General features: G+C 40.6%; 1 protein-coding gene across 3 annotated transcripts in view; it reads left to right on the top strand.

Moving 5' to 3' along the window:
• The window catches only part of TMTC1 (transmembrane O-mannosyltransferase targeting cadherins 1), a 258,597-nt gene that overhangs the window by 176,976 nt on the left and 61,889 nt on the right, over positions 1–19,732 (top strand). For 2 of the 3 annotated variants that reach the window (XM_070620953.1, XM_070620954.1), the window contains 2 exons: positions 6,113–6,280; positions 13,850–13,963. In XM_070620953.1, the coding sequence (XP_070477054.1) occupies positions 6,113–6,280; positions 13,850–13,963 (282 nt within the window). The remainder of the gene's footprint in view (positions 1–6,112; positions 6,281–13,849; positions 13,964–19,732) is intronic. The other variant, XM_070620952.1, reaches the window with a different exon arrangement.

Raw genomic sequence — 19,732 nt, 5'->3', positions numbered from 1 at the left:
TATAAAAATGCTTTGTGAATCAGACCTTTCTGAAGCAAACAATTTTGTACAAAGAAGTTTGCAGTTTTAAGGGCGTTTTTCATGAATGCTCTTAAAAGACTTATAATTGTCCTGTGAATTAGACATTTCGGTCAATCTGGACTCTGATAAGCTACATTTCTTGAGTTGTATTTACAGACCTAATCACATATTTTATTGCTGTATAGACTACATTTTCTTGATGTAATAGAGTATAGGATACTAAATACACACGAACAAGTGAACACTGCGCTCGAAAACAGGATACCTTGTATTCAGTTCGCGGAACACGTCCGCATACATTATCTTAGTGACTCCACACAACGACCCTGTAAGGTGGCTGTATTTTAACTGCCTTTAAGGCAGGCAATATTCAGCCCCTGTAATACAAACAACTAAGGCTCTGTAAGGAAGAGCGAATTTCCTGTGGCCACAGAACTCATGAGTGGCAGAGAAGACCGAGTTCCAGACTTTTTCTTCTCCAGTGAATTCCTTTTCTGCACTGTGACTCCTAAACTTAGAGTCTGCCCTGGAACGCTTTTGTCCTAGTGCACCTAATAGTGTCCTAGAGGCTTTAGGAAGTTTCTGCATTTACAGGAGCCTGGTCTGTACTGAGACATCCATTTCTACCTGGAATACGTACAGACTTTACACATTTTCTGCCTCAACCCCTATTTAGCAGAAGATAATTCCCTAGTAATAATAATATTATAACATAATATTAATGTTATCATTTATTGTTTAGTGTGTATCAGGCATTGTACACAGTGTAAAATTATTATTTCCTTTTACAAAATAAGAAAATTAAGAACTAGAGAGTTTAAATAATTTGTCCAAGATCAAACAGCAGTAAGTGTCAGAATTGAGATGCAACCTAGGGTTTTTTTCTGACTCTGGAGCCCTGTCTTTTTACCACTAGGGGTCTCATAAATTTAAGAGCTGGTTGGTGAACCAAGGGGTTGAGAAGAAGCATCTCATCTTCAGAGAGGTAAAAGAGAGTTAGATAGGTTCTCAGAAGGTAAAGGCAATGGCGCTTTTCTCCCAGGTGTTCCATAGCTATGCTGAGAAAAGAACAGAAGAAATCTATTTCATGGAGAAGTAAATATCCAGAAGCTTTTCCTACCTACCCCAGGAGCCCAGCACCTATGGTGGGGAACTAGAGAAATGCACAAAAATGTCTTTGGGAGTCATTTCTTGGAGTATGAATAAACTCTCCCATCCAAATACATTCAGTCTTCTGGGAAATTTCCCCATCCATTGAATATTTGAGATAAAAAATGAACAAGGCAGGAATGGGGACACTAATGAATCTTGGCTGACAGAAGCTGGCAGCTTCCAGTTTAAATCTGGTCTGAAGAGCCACCATTGACTTCCTGGTGCTTCCTGGGTTGCAGCATCAAATGCCTGTTCTGGGCTCAGGCTTCCAGGGCTTTATTATTTAACCATTTGGGGTCAACATCCAGGACACTGAAACAAGATCTTATCTTCAGATAATTTGCCAGGTGGTGAGTCAACAGATCAGAATGAAGTTAACTGGGAATATGTTTCATTTAAACTGTCTAAAGTTGTCAGTTTTTTAAAGTAGTAGTAAAATGGGAAGATTGTATCTGTCTTGTATCATTAATGTTATGTATAGATACTCTCAGTGGGTTGTTTGAGCTTGTTAAGTTAAAAGGTAGAATTTCAGATCTACTTAATAGCAGAAAGATTCTCATTGCTGCATATAATTAAATAAAAAGTGAAGCCAGAGCAAACATCATAAAATGCTTGGCCCAGAGGCAGAACATCGTCATCTTTTCAGGTTGATGTAAATGGGAAGTGGTGTTCTGTTATCACTTAAGAGCTTCTGGGCAAGGTTCGTGAAAGTACGTTTGTACTATTTATACAATGATTAACTGCTCACAAAGTTCTCAGACATAGGTTTGAAACATTTTTTATTCTAATGTGAAAGGACAAACATAGTTGATTTGCATTTGCTGTTCAGTTCCCTTTGGATGTGCATCATAAAAGTATCGAGGAGAGATGCTGGAAGTATCATTAGTTATTGTGTGCACTGCATGCTGAGCAGCTTGTCAGTAAAATTGCATTCAGCATCGGGGGTACCATCACCCTGTGGATGAGAGCTCATCTCTCTGTGCGAGGAATTTGTCCCATCCCCTAGACAGCAGTGGTGCTTCTCAAGCATGGTTTGAAAACACATCTCAGTCCTGAGCTCAGCTAAACGTTCGACAGCCAGAGTTTGTCTCTCCAGGTCAACATTTTGTCAAGTGTCAGTGGTATGCACTGAGTTCTGTGCTCTGTCTAGAGGTCTCTGCTCAGAGCCCAGATTTTCCCTAACCAGGTTAACCAGAGCAAACTGGAGTCTGCTTTCATCTTCGTGGAAGCCAGGAAAGCATGTAGTTTCTCATTTGCTTGATTCCCCACTTTCAAAATGAGGACTTGCCTGCCCCTAGTGATGGAGAGAGAGCACTTCTCCCTGCTCCTGCCAAGATCTGCATTAAAGCAGATGTTAAAACATGAAATGTTATAGAAGAGAAGCATCTTAATCTCTGTGATATTGTGTTCGAGTTTTTAAGAATATGATACTCTCTGAGAAATTTGCAAACCTAAATGGAGATTATTTTATATGGCTTAACATTTCGTTAAACAATATGTCAATACAAGGACTTTTGAAAAAAATTATCACGACACTTGATGCCGACGCCTGTGCTGAGTGGACAGGAATGGTGTTCTCCTTCATTCTGGTTACAGCAGGGGCCAACGAATTGTGGCCCGTGAGTGGAATCTGGCCCACAGCCTGTTTTTGTAAATAAATCTTATTGGAACATAGCCACTCCCGTTTGTTTACATAGTGTTGATGGCTGCTTTCCTGCTACAAAGATAGAATCGAGTAGGAAGGACAGAAGTCTTATGGCTTGAAATGCCTGAAATATTTACTCCTTGGCCCCTTCTAGAAATCATTTCCCTGCTCCCGGATTTTAGCTGAGTATTAGGGCCACTCTGTGGGTCTTCTGATCTGACTCTGTTGCTAGCTTTTTATTTAACTCTTGTAAGCTTTAGTTTCTTCATTTACAAAATGGAAGATACTGAAGATTAAGTTTTTGAATTAGATAACATATTTAAAGCTGGTACTGTCCTTGTCCCAGGCCCTACAGATGTTGTGGACAGGCCCATATAAAGCAATCAGTAAACATATAAATGTATAAAATAGCTAGTTATTTTTGCTATCTTCCTTATTCTTGTCTTCTGCCACTTTGTGGCCATGGTGCTGGAGTTGTTGGAATCTCAATATTTTCCTTCCCCACTGCTCTGCCAGATGGCAGCTCTGTTTCCTACATGGAGACAGTAAACGACTTTTGAGATTTCATGAATGGAGGGGTTGGGAAGGAAGTAGGTGAAGCTGTGTGATCAGGTGTGAGGACACAGGAATCAGCCAGTTAGGTCAAAACCTCGACAGCAGGACAGCATGTGGAGCATGGGCTCTGGAAGCTGAAGGTCCTGGGTGGATATATATGCTCTGTTATGTGCAAGCTGTATGACCTAATTCAGCAAATCACTTCGCCTTTCTCTTCTTCAGTGTCTTCATGGGTTAAATACCAGTAACAGTACCCCACAGGAAGGGCACTGAGCTCATATGAACTGAGCTCATACATAGAACGTGCTTGGCACAGAAGATGTGCTCAGTCAATATTAACACTTAGTGATGCTGCTCTGTGAAGGCAGGAATGAGAGAGAGCTGCCATTGGAGATGTGGGTGTCTGTGCATTTCAGAACTTTGTTCATATGCCACGTTTTCAATGAGGCCTTCCATGACCACCCATATTAAATTTCAACTTCCTCTGCACCCTGGATGCCCTCTCTCTCTCTTTTTTCAGGAAGACTGGCCCTGAGCTAACATCTGTTGCCAATCTTCCTCTTTTTGCTTGAGGAAGATTGTCCCTGAGCTAACATCTGTGCCACTCTTCCTCTATTTTATGTGGGATGCTGCCACAGCGTTGCTTGACAAGTGGTGCTAGGTCCACGCCCTACCACCAAACCTGCAATTCCTAGGCCGCCGAAGAGGAACACGTGAACTTAACTGCTCTGCCACCAGGCCGGCTCCCCTCTTTCTCTTTCCAGCTTGATTTTTCCCCACCTAACATATCATACTCTATGGGATATACTCTGTTTTATCTGCTAATTGGTGTTTCTCCCCACCCATGTGAGTTTCACGAGCATAGGAATTTCTGTCCATCTTGTTCACTGATGTGTTCTTGGTGGTTATCACAGTGCCACGTACATAGTTGGTGTTTATTAAATATCTGTTGAATGGAAGAATGAAGCCCAGAAGGCCTTAATATGGCCAGAGAAGCACCCTGCTCAAGGAGGGTTGAGATCCAGCAGGGGCTAGAGGAGCAGATGGCCAGCAGCCTCATGAACTTGAGCCACCATGGTGGCCAGTAATGACATCAGCATGGTCAGTTGTATAATAACAGGAAATTTTTAGAAAAATCTTAATATCTTTAAGGCCAAACATGGAGAGTTATGGAATTAGAAAGAGGTTTTTTTTTTGTTTTTTATTTTTTTGCACTAGCAATTCTATGTTCTGGCATATGCAAGGCTTCTGCAAGGCCGTTGTGGCAATGAAAGCCAGTGACTGGAATAGAGGGGTCAGGGGCACAGGCCTCCTTAGCTCAAACCATCGTACCCCAGTGGTGAGTAGGGTGGTGATTGCATTTGGGCAGAGTGAACCCTAAAACTTGAGGGAGCTAGACCAACTGACTTATGGGACTTGAAGTATGAAATTGGATCTCTAACTTGAATTGATTTTAAAAGATTCCCAGGTCTTCAAGTCAGAATCTTCAAATGCTTCTCTCATGTTTTTCTACCCTTGATACCAAAAGCACAGATATTTAGGAAGGTGATCAGAAGGAAAGTAGAGAGACATTTCTTTTGAAGGAAGTATGTCTAGAAATGAGAATATTCAGGTCCCCCCTTTTACACAACCAACCACCTTCACTAGATCAGAGTTCCTTGAGGGGAGGGACTGTGTTTTATTCATAATCATATTTTTAGTGCTTGGCATATTGCCCGTCACAGAATAGAGAGAAAATGAATAAATAACTGAATAAGTAACTGGGATACTATTAATTTTGGGCTTCTTATAGCATTAGTGTCTGACTAATGTAGGATTTCTTTATACAAGTTTGCTTCATTCTTAAAATATTCTGTAATAATTCATAGTTATCATCTTTGGAAGGAAGCAGGTTTTGACTAAAATTCACACAGCAATAATGGTTACAACTAGATGTTTGTATTTTCTGAGGCCAGTTGGCAGGCAAGAGGCATCTCAGTGAGTGTATAGATGATGCTAAGGGACCACATTCCATCCACCAAGCCAAAGGCTTTTAGAGACATGATCTCGACATGCCAAAGTCCCACTCAGATAATGTGAGGGGTTCTTCCTGTCTGTTTGGAAAGCTGGGCCAGAATCAGCAAGAGAGTCATATCAGTACAGCTGGTCTCTGATAAGCTCCAAGCTGCAGGTCTCCGGAGTTGGCCTGTGGGTAAATTTCTTTCCAGCATTGGGACTTTGGCCAGAGTGGGGATGTACTAGGTGGCACATTGCCAGAGACAGAAACCAATGCCCCTTAGTAACCAGCATACCTCCAGGGACCTGATAGGGAGTCCTCCAGGACTGTCTCCCACAAAGCCGTGATGTGACCTACTGCAGCACAGACTCCACATTTGGACACATCGTGCCAATAGGGCTACACAATGACAGTAACACAAGGGAGCATGGGTCAGAGGGTCCATTCAGGGCCCAGCAACAAACAGGGACCTCTCATGATTCCTGAGCTGTTGAAATCCAGGGCAGTTTGAGCCTACAAGATGAACTGTTATTCTCCACACTAAAGCCAAAGAGCTAGCCCGTGTGCTAGTGTAGCCTGTTAAAGAACTAACGTGTAGATGTTGCATAGGATAGGGGAGTTTATATGTGTTTCTCTATCATAGGACAAGCTTTATTTAAAAGTTAGGTATATGGGATAAAATGCTCAGGGTGTCTCCATTGTACCCCCCAAAGTAATCCTGCTTCTCCCACCCTGTTTCCCAGCATGGGCTACTGCATCCTTTTTGTGCATGGACTGAGCAAGCTCTGCACTTGGCTGCATCGATGTGGGGCCACCACCCTGACTGCGTCCACTGTGCTGCTGTTGTTGCTTTTCTCTTGGAAAACTGTGAAACAGAATGAAATATGGCTGTCAAGAGAGTCCCTATTCAGGTATGATTAAATGGATAAAAAGTGAATCTCTTCCTCTTGATTCTTTGCTTACATGTTTGTTTCCAGATAAATGCAGAAGCATGGGTGTGACAATATTCATTAATCCAGAAAAACTTTTTAGTAAAGTTTTAAATGGAAGATGTAATTTCATTTGGGATCTTAACTTTAGTTTTTTAAATGGTATTATATAAAGTTTCACAGGAGTTCGTTCTAAGTGAATTTATGAAAATGGGCTCATGGGAGGGTTTTGCGGTCTGTGAATTGAGCTGAAACAGTATTAATGATGAGCTGGGCTATAAAATCAGCTGTGAGCAAAATGAAAAAATAAGCCTAATTTCATTGTTCAGACAAGTGTATGGAAAAGGAGAGCACACAGCAAAAAGGAACAGAAAAATGCAGTACATCACATTTTCTTGAGAATATTCCAGGATATTAAGTTGTGATCTCTGATCTAGTTGCTTTATTTTGAACGTTAACTGTGAACGAGGCAAGGAAAGACTTTTTCATCTCCTGCTAGGGTTTTTTTTGTGGAGTAGAAGCTGTCTCTGAATACAGCAATATCAGCTTATAGCCTGAACTTGTCATAAAGTATGAACATTCTTTGGACCCATGGCTTATCATGCTGTGTCTCTGGGGCTTAGCCTGTCTCACTAATGCCATAGCCGTGGCAACCTTCACCTGGGCTCCCCTGACACTACCACCCCTGGCATCCCCACAGTGTTTTCCTCATCTCCCAGGGATCTTCAGTCTGTGCCCAGCTTCTGTCCTTACTTGTGACCCAACTGGCCAATTTTGTCAACACGAGTTTTCCTTGGTTCCTTGCTCAGCTGGTACCCAACACTTATTCTCCAGAGGCAAACAACTGAAGAGTTGGGATGACTTGAAAAAAAAGAGAAAATATTGGAAGAGTCTAGGAAAGTGCACAGAATTAAAGGGCAGGTGAAGAACCTGGCATGTCGCACATAGGAAACTGGTGTCTGGATAGTCTGCTTGAGCGCTGTCACAGGAACAAATGGGGAAACTTACACCAATCTTTTTCTATCTTCACATCAAAGTCCTGGAAAAATAAAGTCCTCTGGCTGAGCTTGAGCTTAGACCATGTGCCTGCTCCTTGTCCCCACCAGGGCACTGAGATGACTGATCTGCCAGAGAGGCTCCTCTGACTTCCGTGGTGGGGCTTGGGGCAGGCAGAGCCCCGTGGGGTTCCACTGAGACTTCACAAAGGGAGGCTAGAGGGGACTCCCACAGGAAATCCAGGTGCTGTAGGAGGGGTACAGACTCTGGGGCTGCCAAAAATGAATGAGTGAACAAATAAGACACATGTTCTCTGCACTCTTCTACTATTTGAAAACAATGTATCTTGTTTTGCTACGTAGCAATTTAATGCTTTTTAAGAGAAAAAAATTAGTTGGGCATGCATGTTGTTTTAGTTTATTTATTATTACTATATCATTGTCATCATTATTTCATTGGGTACTGTAGGGACCAATTGCCATATAAGGTTTTTTGTGTAGATTTTTTTTCATGCATAGGCTTCAGATTATGTTCAGTCTCTGTCATACCCCTCTGCCTTCGATGCATTTCTCGCACACTGCAATGGACTTGTTCCCTGTTGCTACCCAGTGCTGGGGTCATTTTGTAAACACAGGGCATGGAAGTTCAGTAATGTGACTTCCTCCTAATCTCTGCTGGCTTACTTTTTTTCTTTTGCTTTCAATAGTCAGTGCTTTTATGAGAAACTTTAAAATGGTTCTGCCCTGTGTTAAACCCTTTCCTTGGATAAAGATACTGACAGTGATTTTGTCTTCTAATGATGTTTACTGCTTAATCAGAGCTATGGGGATGGGTTTTGGCAGGCAGCAGTTTATTTCAAGGATAACAAGTTAGTGTTCAAACCTTCTGCAGCTGATGCCAGCAATTTAAAAAAAGGAAAACAAAAAGCTCCTTGACCTTGCGTCCAGAAGCTTCTGTTCTTTCAGAGGGAAGTATGTAGTAAGGAATAGTTGATTACTAAAATACAACCATTTCACATATGAGCTTAAAGAGATTTCGTGCCCTGAGAGGCCTTTGATGATCAAATGGAATTTTGTGTAATATGCAAATCAAAGTTATCGATAGTTTTTGGAAAACTTTGTTATAATTTATCCATGTCCTGAGAAAACTTTTAAGAATCTGAGACTTTAAGCATATTCTTTTCCCTTTAAGACCAGATGTTTGTATACATTCATCTGTGCTGAGTAGTGTTCGGATCAGTTGAACAAACATTTACCAAGAATCTATGAAGCAGGATAGGGTTAGTGGGGTCTGGAGTTAGACTTCCTGGCTCCGCTGCAAGTTCCACCATTTAATAGTTGCGTGATCTTGAGCAAGTTACTTAACCACTCCATGTCTTAGTTTCTTCACTTTAAAATTGAAGTGTTTATCTCCTGGATGTAGTGTAAGAATAAGAGTATGTGAAAGCTGCATAGGACAGTGTCTGGTGAATGGTAAACACTATGTAAAGTTTTCAATTATTGCTATGCACTGTGTTCTGGGAAATGAAGTGGGGGAAAGAGAGACTGTCTGTAGAGGAGCTGGAAGTGTGCATGGGAGTGAGACATGCACACATTTTAATATAATGTAATAATAATATAATATAATATAAGCGGTAGACAGAGCGAGACTACAGGATGCTGTGTAAGTGCAGGCAGGTGACTAAGACCAACCCAGGCCTTCAAGGACTATTCTCTTGTAGGCCTCAACTGAGTATGGAAGGATGAGAAAAAGCTAAATTAGCCATAATGGCCCAAACCAGGAGCTGGCCAAATTGAGTGAGAAAAAGTTGCACTACACCCCAATGTTTATTGCAGCACTCTTTACAATAGCCAAGACGTGGAAGCAGCCTAAGTGTCCAGCAACAGACGAATGGATAAAGAAGTTGTGGTGCATATATACAATGGAATACTACTCAGCTGCAAAACAGAACAAAGTCATTCCATTTGCAATAACATGGATGGACCTTGAGAGAATTATGTTAAGTGAAATAAGCCAGCGAGAGAAGGATAATCTGTGTATGATTCCACTCATATGAGGAATTTAAAATTATGGACCAAGAACAGTTTAGTGGATACCAGGGGAAAGGTGGGGTGGGGGGTGGGCACAAAGGGTGAAGTGGTGCACCTACAACATGACTGACAAACATTAATGTACAACTGAAATTTCACAAGATTGTAACCTATCAATAACTCAATAAAAAAAAAAAAAGAAGAAAAGAAAAAGAAAAAGTTGCACTAGTTCTACAGAAGCTGGTATCGTTGGTGGAGGCCCTGTTTCAGTTTTCTCCTCTGTTCCAAACAATAAACCCATTGACCATCTCTAGGAAGATGGTCTCACTGAGGCCTCTCTAAGTATGTGGGGTGGTTTTGCTTGGCAATACTATGAACAGTTTTACAGAGTATATTAAGACAGACCTTTGTGTTGGAGAAAATCCAAATTTCAGTCAAGTTCCATCCTTTCTAGCTGAGGCCTCCTGTCACAAAGAACATCCCACTGTGTGATGTATTTTCAGGAGACACAAGTGGAAGGCCCCCTCGCAGCTTTCTACTTCTATTGGCAAAAACCTTACACACAACGACACAAGAACCCAGCACTGTGTCTCAGCAGAGGCCCAAAGAGAGGAATTTGTCCAAGCTGAAATAGCTGTTAAGAGGAGGAGCCAGGATTTGAACCCAAATCAGGTATAAAAAGCAAAGAATATGTAAACTATGCCACACCTATTTTTTACTTTATGTTTTCCAACTTAAGCTAAGCCAAATATAAACAGAGAGAGGGAGAGAGATGTTCATAATCATAGCTGCAAGGTATATTTTCTTTAATTCTTATAGCAAGAAGCTATTCCGATATCCTAATCCGAGAAGGGTAACTGCCTGGCTCCAGCTGGGCCTGGTAACAGCCCAGCATCTCACATTTGTTTGGAGTAAGTAATACTGTAATAATACAACTTGATAAAATCTCCACCACCAGCCCCCTCCCCCAAAGCTTCAAAGAATCTAGAAAGACAGAGACAGCATGTTTTCTTTTGCATCCAGTTCAGGGTCTCTCTGAATCTGTTCATGAACTGTTTGAGTGATCCATGGACCGCTGATTAAGAATTTATGGCCTAGATCATGCTCCCCCTCCATAGGAAACACGTTTTTCTTCCCTCCTCTCTGAATTGCTGAACCAGAGAGATCAGCAGACCTTCCAGGGCAGAGAATATAAACCAGGGATTGGCAAATTCTTTTGTAAAGGGACAGAGAGTAAATATTTCAGGCTTTGCGGCCATTCAGTCTCTTGTGACTACTCCACTCTGCTATTGTCTCGGGAAGGAGGCCAAAGACAGGGAGTAAACACATTGACGCGTCTGTGGCCCACAAGGCCGTAGTTTGCTTACCAATGAGATAAATGTTGTGTTGGTGAAATTCTAATGTTACTGGTATCCACTGGTACCTTTTTCGTTTAGCAGGAAATGTTGATCAACTTCAGGAATGATTCTGACCCTATGTTGACCTTGGTTGAAATCTCTGCTCCACTGCTTAGGAGGTCTGTAACCTGAGAAAAAGGTCTGAGTGTCTCTGAGCTTCCATTTCCTCGTCTGTCATATGGGAGGTACAATAATGCTGCCCATCTGAGAGGTTAGTGAAGGACTGAAATGAGATAATCCATGGAAATGGGTTCTTAGGCCTCCACTTGATTCAAAATAAGCACCGGCAGTCCTGGCCATCCTAAATGTGGCCTTGTGAAACCTCAGGTTAAGGCTGGGTCAAAATCAAGTAGAACCACAGATTCTTCTTACTTTTCTTTCCCGTTAACCTCTGGCTGAACACTACTTTTTTTTTTTTTTAAATGTTTGTTTTCTATTCAGGAATTTGAGGATGGTTCTCCTGACCTGTCGTCAGTGATGTTAACAAAACAGATTGATGTTCTACAGACTTGGAGATATACCCTATAGAAGTGGCTTGTTAAATGATGTCTATTATCTTTCAAGTTTTCTGCAAATGAGAGATGTGAGGGAGAGATTTGAAGTGTATGAATTAAGACACTGAGTAGAAAGGGAGATTTTTATTCATAATCATTGTTGTAATTATTAATAGGGTTTGGGATCCAGCCTAGAATTTATGAATACTACAATTCCTTGTGGAGTAAATATGTATAAAAGCTGCACATTTCCACTGAAACAGTTGGGATTACTAAATCATAGCATCAAGAAAGCAAACTGAGGAGACGGGCTCCGGGGGAAGAGCAGCCTGGCCAGTTACAGCTACGCGGAAAGTTTGCCTTTGGCCAGTTGTTTACTTTCCTTTTTTTCACAAACTGTTCGTTGTAAAATGAGAGACTGGAAAAACATAGCAGAAAAATATCACAGAGAGAACCTAAAGGTCAAAAACAACAATGGGAAAGCCAGCGTGTTCTTAGCATTCGGTTACTCCACCCACCTCTGCTTGCCTGTTAGCAATATTATTACTTCCTCTTGCCATCACTGAACAATGCCCTGGTCTTAGTGAGGACCATGTTTCCATGGGAATAATTGTCTATTCCTTGGGTGAAACATAAATTAGAGCAACTGTGCTAATCACACAGAGGGAAGGATCAATTCCGATAAATATGCCAGTTATATCCATGCTGAAATGAAAGTCATCTTTAAAACCCACCAGTTACCATGCACTATTTAGTTCTGGATAGAAAAATCTGAAATTTTCCTGGATAGAAATTGGATTTTTTTTAAGCCATTGCTATCACTCTGACCCAAATCCTGCCCCTGTGACTAAATTCACTGTGGGTAATATCCTTTTTAAATATTATATTAAAATCCTAGTTTTATGTGTCGGCCAGTGTGCTTCACCATGGGGTGATTGATGGAAACTGATGGTTTAGTGGAGCACCCGAATGTCAGCAGTTGTAAATCTTTTGTCTTGGGTCATCAGTTTCCACCAAGAGGATTCTTCCAGTTGCCTCCTTGCAGGTCCAATCCTGGCTGCCGATATTCAGAAGGGAGGAAGGAACCGGGGGGATCCCAATGTTCAGAACACAGATTTTCACTTACTCTGCTTCTGAGGCACAGCTCTTGCCCCGACCTCAACTGCACCTGTTGCTCCTGAGTGCAGGATCTCTCTGATTCAACTTTTCTAGAGAGTAAACCTCTTGCCTTCTGCTGGGGTGGGGAATAGTTGAAAAATTCACCTGGATGTGCAAGATGGGAAAGGGGATCTGGGGTGTAACAGCTCCTGATACAGATTTACAAAAAATCTGTACCAAAAAAAAAAGTTCCCAGCTGCTTGTGGTATCTTTGAAATCACCAAATCAGCTGTATGGAAGTTTGGAGTCTGCTGCTTTTGGATAGTCTGGTGCCCTTGGGTTGGTCTCTAGCTTCCCGCACTCCCGGTAAATTTTCTCCCCTGCAGAGTTCCTCAAGCGCCCAGCCAATGGACTCTAAGTGGGGCAGTCTTTGCTGGTCCTAGAGGCTGTTATTTCATCAAAAGTTCAACAAGAGTTACAGTGCCCTAACATATTTCCCCAAGGTCTTAAGACTTTGTATGAAATTCCCCTATTAATCTTACCTTTAAAATTAAATTATATATATAAATAATTAAAAATTAAATGAAAATATGTTATCTGGAAGAGAGAGTGCATTAAAATACAATTGCTGAAAAACTAGGTCGTCATCCTTTCTCCTTTGTCTGTCTGGTTAACTGTTCCCCCTCCCACATTTAATCCATGTAAGTTCCAAGAGTTCACTTTCCAAGTAACCCTCAAACCCATCTCCTCTCATCATTTCACCTGCCACCATCTCCTTGCAAGGACTCTAGAACCAGATTCCTCTCTGCCACTTACCAGCTGTGTGGTCTTGTGCAGGTTAAGTCAGTGAGGCAGCTGCAAGTGACAGACTGATCCCCTCGTGCCCCCACCTGCTCCTGTATCAACTTCAAAGCTTTGGTGTTACCCCCTTGGGCCTCCCCAGGGATTTTATTATAGCAGCCCAGCAGAATAATACAGTGACCATTTAAGCAAAAGTTTTAACCTTTCTGAGCAAAACTTCATTTCCTTATCTGCAACTTGTAGAATAATTATACCTGCATTTATTTTTTAAAAAATGGCCCAGGCTTAGTATATGGGAAATATTAAATTCCAATAAAACTTAGTAAGGGGCCAGGTCTACAGTCGTCCTTCTTGTAATGATTTATTTTTGTAGACAGTCTCAATTTTTTTTTGAAAAAAAGAAGTCTATAAGTGAATGAATGAAGGAAAAAACTTAATTAACCTGAGCATTCAGGGTTGTTCTCCAAGTAATCATCCTTCACTGGGTCCTGCCACCTCTGCTTCACATGTAGTTAGCATGTTTGTTTAGTTGTGCACAGCTGTGCACCGTCTTCACTGTTTTCCATAGAAGCATGTTCTATAACTCACATAATTCACAAATTTTGGAAGACTTCGCTTAGATGGATGCAATAACATTTCAAATGCAGGTTCGTGAAGCTGTAAGTAAAATGTGAAGGAAACTGACAACATTCCTAAACAGTACTCTTTTTGTTTTTTTCAATTTGTTAATTTTAGGTCTGGAGTTCAAACTCTGCCCCACAATGCCAAGGTTCACTACAACTACGCCAATTTCCTGAAGGACCAAGGTCGGAACAGGGAAGCCGTCTACCACTACAGAACAGCTGTCAGGTAAGCGCCAGGCAGTGTCGCTGTTGTGCTTTTCAGGCCCTTGTCTATTTCACTCACCCTCCCAGGATGTGGGGGGTTGGTTGGTTTCTCTTGACAATGAACATCTCCTTGGATGTGGTATTGATCTTGGACTCCGAGTCTTTTGGCTCCGTGTTCAAGTCTGTTATAAAAGTGGCAACTCTACCTTGCTTCTAACTCTTGGTGTTTTCTCGTAAAAGTTTCCATTGCTACACATTAGGCAATAAAGTGACACTCAGTTGAATACATATATGCAGGTAAACAGGAATTGCTTCTCAAAAATATACTTGTAAATTCTCAGAGTATTTCCTCAAATGAATTCTTCCCACTCTATGCTTCCCACTGTCTGAAAGGACTTGTCAGAAGACATTTGAGTATAGAAATGAAATAATTGATAGTTGTATTAAATAGAAAGAAAATGAGAAGATGCTTGATTACCATGTTGGGAATATGTTAATAAGGTGTTGTTACCACACAAAGGGCACGGTCTGCTCACCGTGAGACAAAAGCCAACCGTCAAGAGGCAAGATGGTGGCAGAGGAAGGGCATTTTATTACAGCTTGCTAGCAAGAGGGAAGATGGCTGACTAATGTCCAAAAGAACCGTCTTAAGGGGGCACAGAATCTTGAAGCAGTTATATAGGCCAGTGGGTTATAGGGGAGGGGGTTAGGAATGTTTACCCTCTGGTGTTACAGACTGGGAGTTGCCACACCAGATCTTTCAGTTTTCATTGATGATGGCTATCAGCATAGACTGTCTGGGGGGTCATCACATTCCTAAGGAACTTGAAAGAACGAGTTATCGTCTTGTCACAGCTGGGAGGTATATGCACTAACGGGAGTCATAAAATCTACAGAACAGGTGGATCTCCTGGAGGGTGCAAATCCAGCTGGGTGAGTTAGTCAGAGGTCATTCAAAGTTACAACGTGGTCTCTTTTTACAATATGGCTTCCCTTAATGTCAACCTTGTAGTGAGCTGGTTTCAGTGTGTGTATATGCAAATATATATACATGTATTTTTTTCATGTAGACAACCATGATACTCTCCTTGTACTCACCCACTGGAAGAGAGTACCAAACATGGCTTTAGATATGACTTTTAAGAGAAACGAAAAATTTAAGTTCTGTTTTACCAGCAGTAGTCTGTGTTGCTCTTAGGTATTTTTCAAATTGCAGCTCTGACTTACAGGATGATCTTCTCTAAAAGATTCCAGATAATAAATGTATTTAACTTGGAACATGTGGAGACGTGATAACTAAACAGCCTTGGAATCTCCAAATGTGAGCAAAATAAAGCAAAGTGAATCCTCTCTTTTATTGAATACTCTGAGGCTCACAGAAGCTTTTTGAAGGGGTTTCCATGCCCCTACAGATTGGCCCACATTTGGTTGAATTTTCTGGGACGTGCTTAAAATACGTATACCAAACAAATCATACATTTCACTGAAGCGCCTACCAGGGGAGGGTCCCAAAGCTTGGTCGTTCTTAAAGTAACTGATCTGACTTTTAAAAATTATCCTGTTGAACAATGTTCTACATAAGTATGTTGTTCATCAATCAAAATCTTTTTAGATTTTAAGAGCTGTTATTTAATATTCAACATGGCAAAAAATTTAACCTGTACACATCAAGTTCCCTATCAAATACTTTTCCAAAGATTACAAGAAATGTAAGTCCCAGAGGAATAATTGTAACAAAGCTTTTTATTGAGGAAAAGAATTTTTATTAAGGAATAGAAGGTATTTTTTAAGATTTAATAAAGAATCATATTTTTTCACTGGAAGCCAGTTTACCCAAATGTTTAGCAATACTTCTCTCTAGTTGGTGAGGTGATGGTTTAATTTTTTTCTTTATACATTCTTTTGTGCTCCAGATGTCCACAACGAACGTGTATTATTTTTGCAATGAGGAAGTGTCGTTTTTAAAACGGCATATTCCTTCAAGGGTACAAATAAAGTGTGTTTTGGCTTCAACAATTAATTAACGTTTCACGATTTTAGTTGGCATTCTTGAAGGGAAGAAAAGAGCAGTAAGTTTGCCTGAAAAATATTGGTTGGAAGGAAGTGTATCAGGATCTTTTTGAATTTTGTTTCACTCTAACAGACCGTTTTCTGTCAAGTTCAAACAGAAAAATAAGGCAGACCCTTAGGCATAGTTTGGAGCAAAGATATAAATTAGCAAAATTCTCTGGCTGCTGATTTTACAGAATTATAGCAGCTGGTTGGGTACTTACGCTTCTTTCCCATGAAACAATAAAAATAAATGTTTGCTTCAGCAACTGTGCTTCTGGAAGAAACACGTCCCTTGAGAAATGGGGAAAAAACAATTAAAGCTATAAATACACTACATGGTAATTAGTGAAATATTTCATCCTCTCAGACCAGGCCCAAAATACTTCTGATTTAAAGTATTATTGTTTTTGTGTGGCTACCAATGTGGTGAATTGTCAACGGATGTGGGTGGGTTTTTTTATTTAAATAAATTGCCTCTCTTCGTGTTAGAGAGAAAAGGAAAATACCAGGGCTGCTCATCATTTTGATGATTATTTATTCTAGATGACTGGAAGAGTGCCCTTTTTTTGATATTGCTGTTTCTTTGTGAAAGTTGCTGGGACTTGGGATTCCTCCCCCTCCCAACTGCTCCATCCCTATTTCAACGTTAGTGGCTGTTTCCCGCATTTGCACACAGCGAGAGAGAGAATGATTGAGGAAATAGAGGGTTAAGGTGATATTATCTGAAATCAGTTCCAACAATTATCCATTACTGTTGTAGTGACTGTATAGATCCCAAAGGCAATGGTGAAATTAGTCATTAGGGTTATATCTATATGAATCTCTTTTTGGCTGGCTTACAATTCTAAAAATAGCGCTACTATATTAAACTGGTAATTATATATGACGGGAATACTGTGCTTCTTTTAAACTTTATTCGATTTTTTAAACAATGCAGAACTACCACTGACTTCTCCTGCCTCTTGATGTGCTCATTTACTGTATTTCTGCAGTATAAGGGAGATCTTCCCTGGAAAATGCTGCAGCTGGGGTTATTGATTCAGCTTAAGACCCAGATCATCAAAGCAAAATGTCAGAACGCTTTCCTAAAATCTTCAGCAAGTGTAGGTGTTGGCTTTGCTTTGCTGTGAGAGGCAACTCTCATGTTTGTACCTGTTGGGGTGCTGTAAAGCTTGAGATTCTATGTGCTGGAAAATCAGAGCAGCACTGCTGGATCTGCCATATGCCTCTAAAGCTTTCTGCCCCTGCCCCTCGAGTTACCCTAGAGGAGGTTTGCCATTCCACATCGTATCAGGGGAGGAGAAAGTCCAGAGATCACCCAGCTTTTCAGCTCTTCATGTACAAAAACTCCCAAGAAGAGACTCATCCAGTAAGCCTGAAAGGAGAGATAGTGGCCCTGCCTGAATAAAGTACAGAAGATACTGAATGTGTGCTTGGCCACTGGTTTGTTGATGAGCTTAAAAAGTCAGCTATGGGGCCAGCTTGGCGGTGTAGTGGTTAAGTTCACACACTCCACTTCAGAGGCCCTGGGTTCGCAGGTTCGGATCCCAGGCGTGGATCTATGCACCACTTATCAAGCCATGCTATGGCAGATGTCCCACATATAAAATAGAGGAAGATGGGCACAGATGTTAGCTCAGGGCTAATCTTTCTCAGCAAAAAAAAAAAAAAAAAAAAAAAAGTCAACTGAAAGTGGAGAATCATAAAACAAATTATGCACACTCTTAAATATTTTATTTCACCCTAAAATTTCAAATGTACATCCATACACCAATTTTCTAATGTCAAACCGAGTCCTTTTCTTTGAGTAAGTGTCTACTGATTAGAATCTACAAAAGTCACATCCATAGTTCATTTCTATGATGATCAGTTTTGATGCTTGAAAATGGAATCAAAATATAAAGACAGATTTTTCTGATTTTTCTCCTCCAGTATTTTACAGTTCTCTCACTCACATCTAATTCAACAGTAATTTTTTGAGCAACTTTCCCTTTTTTGAGTATTACCAGAGTGTTTACTTAGTTTTCATGGAAATAACCGTTGTCTCCTTCACATTTATATTTTATCAGTTTGCAAACTATTTCATTATATTATGCAATTACAATAAAACTACAACTGGAATGAATTTGTTAATAAACACAACTGACTCTTAGCAGTCATGCAACTCAACCCACTGGAGCAGAAGGGCATTAAGCATTAGAGAGAAAGTTTATTAAGGTGTGGGTATCCACCAATACGTTTTACAGAGAATAGAGAATATCTGAAAATCTGATCATGTAATTAAGAGACTGTTTAGAGTTTTCACTATAGGTGATAGAGTCATGGAGTCTGTTTTTCATCTTATATTTAAACTCCCTGCATGACTCAGTTAGTGGTTGGTTGAAATGGGCTGTCATCAAGAACCCTGCACCTGGGGAGGAGACTAGAGTTCGCCTTTGTCCGGGTGTCAGGAAGGTCTCTCCACTGTCAGCAGCAAATGGCCCTGTGCTCCACTAACATTGTTCGCTTAGATGCCCTCTTTCTCCCACTCTACTGTAATAAGCCCCGGCACACCCAGATTTGTGGATATTTTTGGTTGGATGTCAGCCATGTACAGGATTCCATCCTGATAAAAGGGCTGTGATCCTCAGTCAGCCACACAGCTGTACGGTTTCAAGATGAAATGCATAGTAAATCATCTCAGGTTTCCCCCCTCCCATGATCCTGTCAAGCAGGGTGCTCAGGGTACTCAGGTGTGCTTGGGCAGTCATGGGACTCTTAGAGTGGCCTTGTCTCCTTCTAATATGTCTGTTATTGATGTTTTGAGAAGACAATCTGAAGGGAAAGAAAACTGTTCAAAGGGAGTTGAAGTCCCTGACCAGGCTCTTTTCTGTTGGCATAACTACAAGGGAAGGAACGTGCCTTTATTGCTCCTGTACAAAAGAAATCTCCGCCTGCTATTTAATTGGCTAACACCCGGGAAATGATAGAACTGAAATCTTTCTGATGGAAATTTTTTTAATGCATAGAATGGAGACTTGTCCTGAAAATAGAGCCCATTGATGTCATTCTTTATATCCCTTCCTATGTGGATAGCTGGAACTCTGCAAGGAGATTCCATTAGACGGCCATAAATGTATATGGGAAAAGGAACTAATAAAGGAATGAGTATTGAAGAAACACCATATCATTAGAGCCTAAAGAAATCTAGCCACGTCTAATTAACCCACTGTTCATTGATGTCCTGAGTCTGTCAATAAAACTACTTTATTATAATTCCTTTGAAAAATGCTGTCTATAAAATTGGCAGAGTTTGAACTTTTTTTTTTTAAATCAGGATTTAATGACTATTTAAAAAGTCCCTGTTTACACAGGCTATTTTGAATGAACATTTAAAATAACTCTCATGACTACGGGTGGCCTTGAATACCAGCTGCCGTGTATTTCTAGAAAGAACTAAAATTCCAATACCATTTGTTAGCCAGGTTTAACAAGTGGAGATGGGTTCTTCCGCTGGTGTGGTATTTCCATTTATAAAAGTCGAAATATGCTCTCCAGTATCACAAGTAGACACTTGAAGTTGTTTTTGTTTCTTCTCGTTGATGAAATTATAATTCTCACTATATGTATTTTGCATTGTCTAGCAGTTTTAGTCATTAAATTCAAGAAATTAACTATTATTTCATTTAGAAGAGAACTAGAATTTTAGTCACATTGTGGCCATACTTATATGCTAAATTTCCAAATGAAAGTTCTGCAA

Source organism: Equus przewalskii, chromosome 5 (assembly GCF_037783145.1).
Source record: "Equus przewalskii isolate Varuska chromosome 5, EquPr2, whole genome shotgun sequence".
In the NCBI taxonomy this organism is placed as follows: domain Eukaryota; kingdom Metazoa; phylum Chordata; class Mammalia; order Perissodactyla; family Equidae; genus Equus; species Equus przewalskii.
This window is presented reverse-complemented; position numbering and strand designations above follow the sequence as displayed.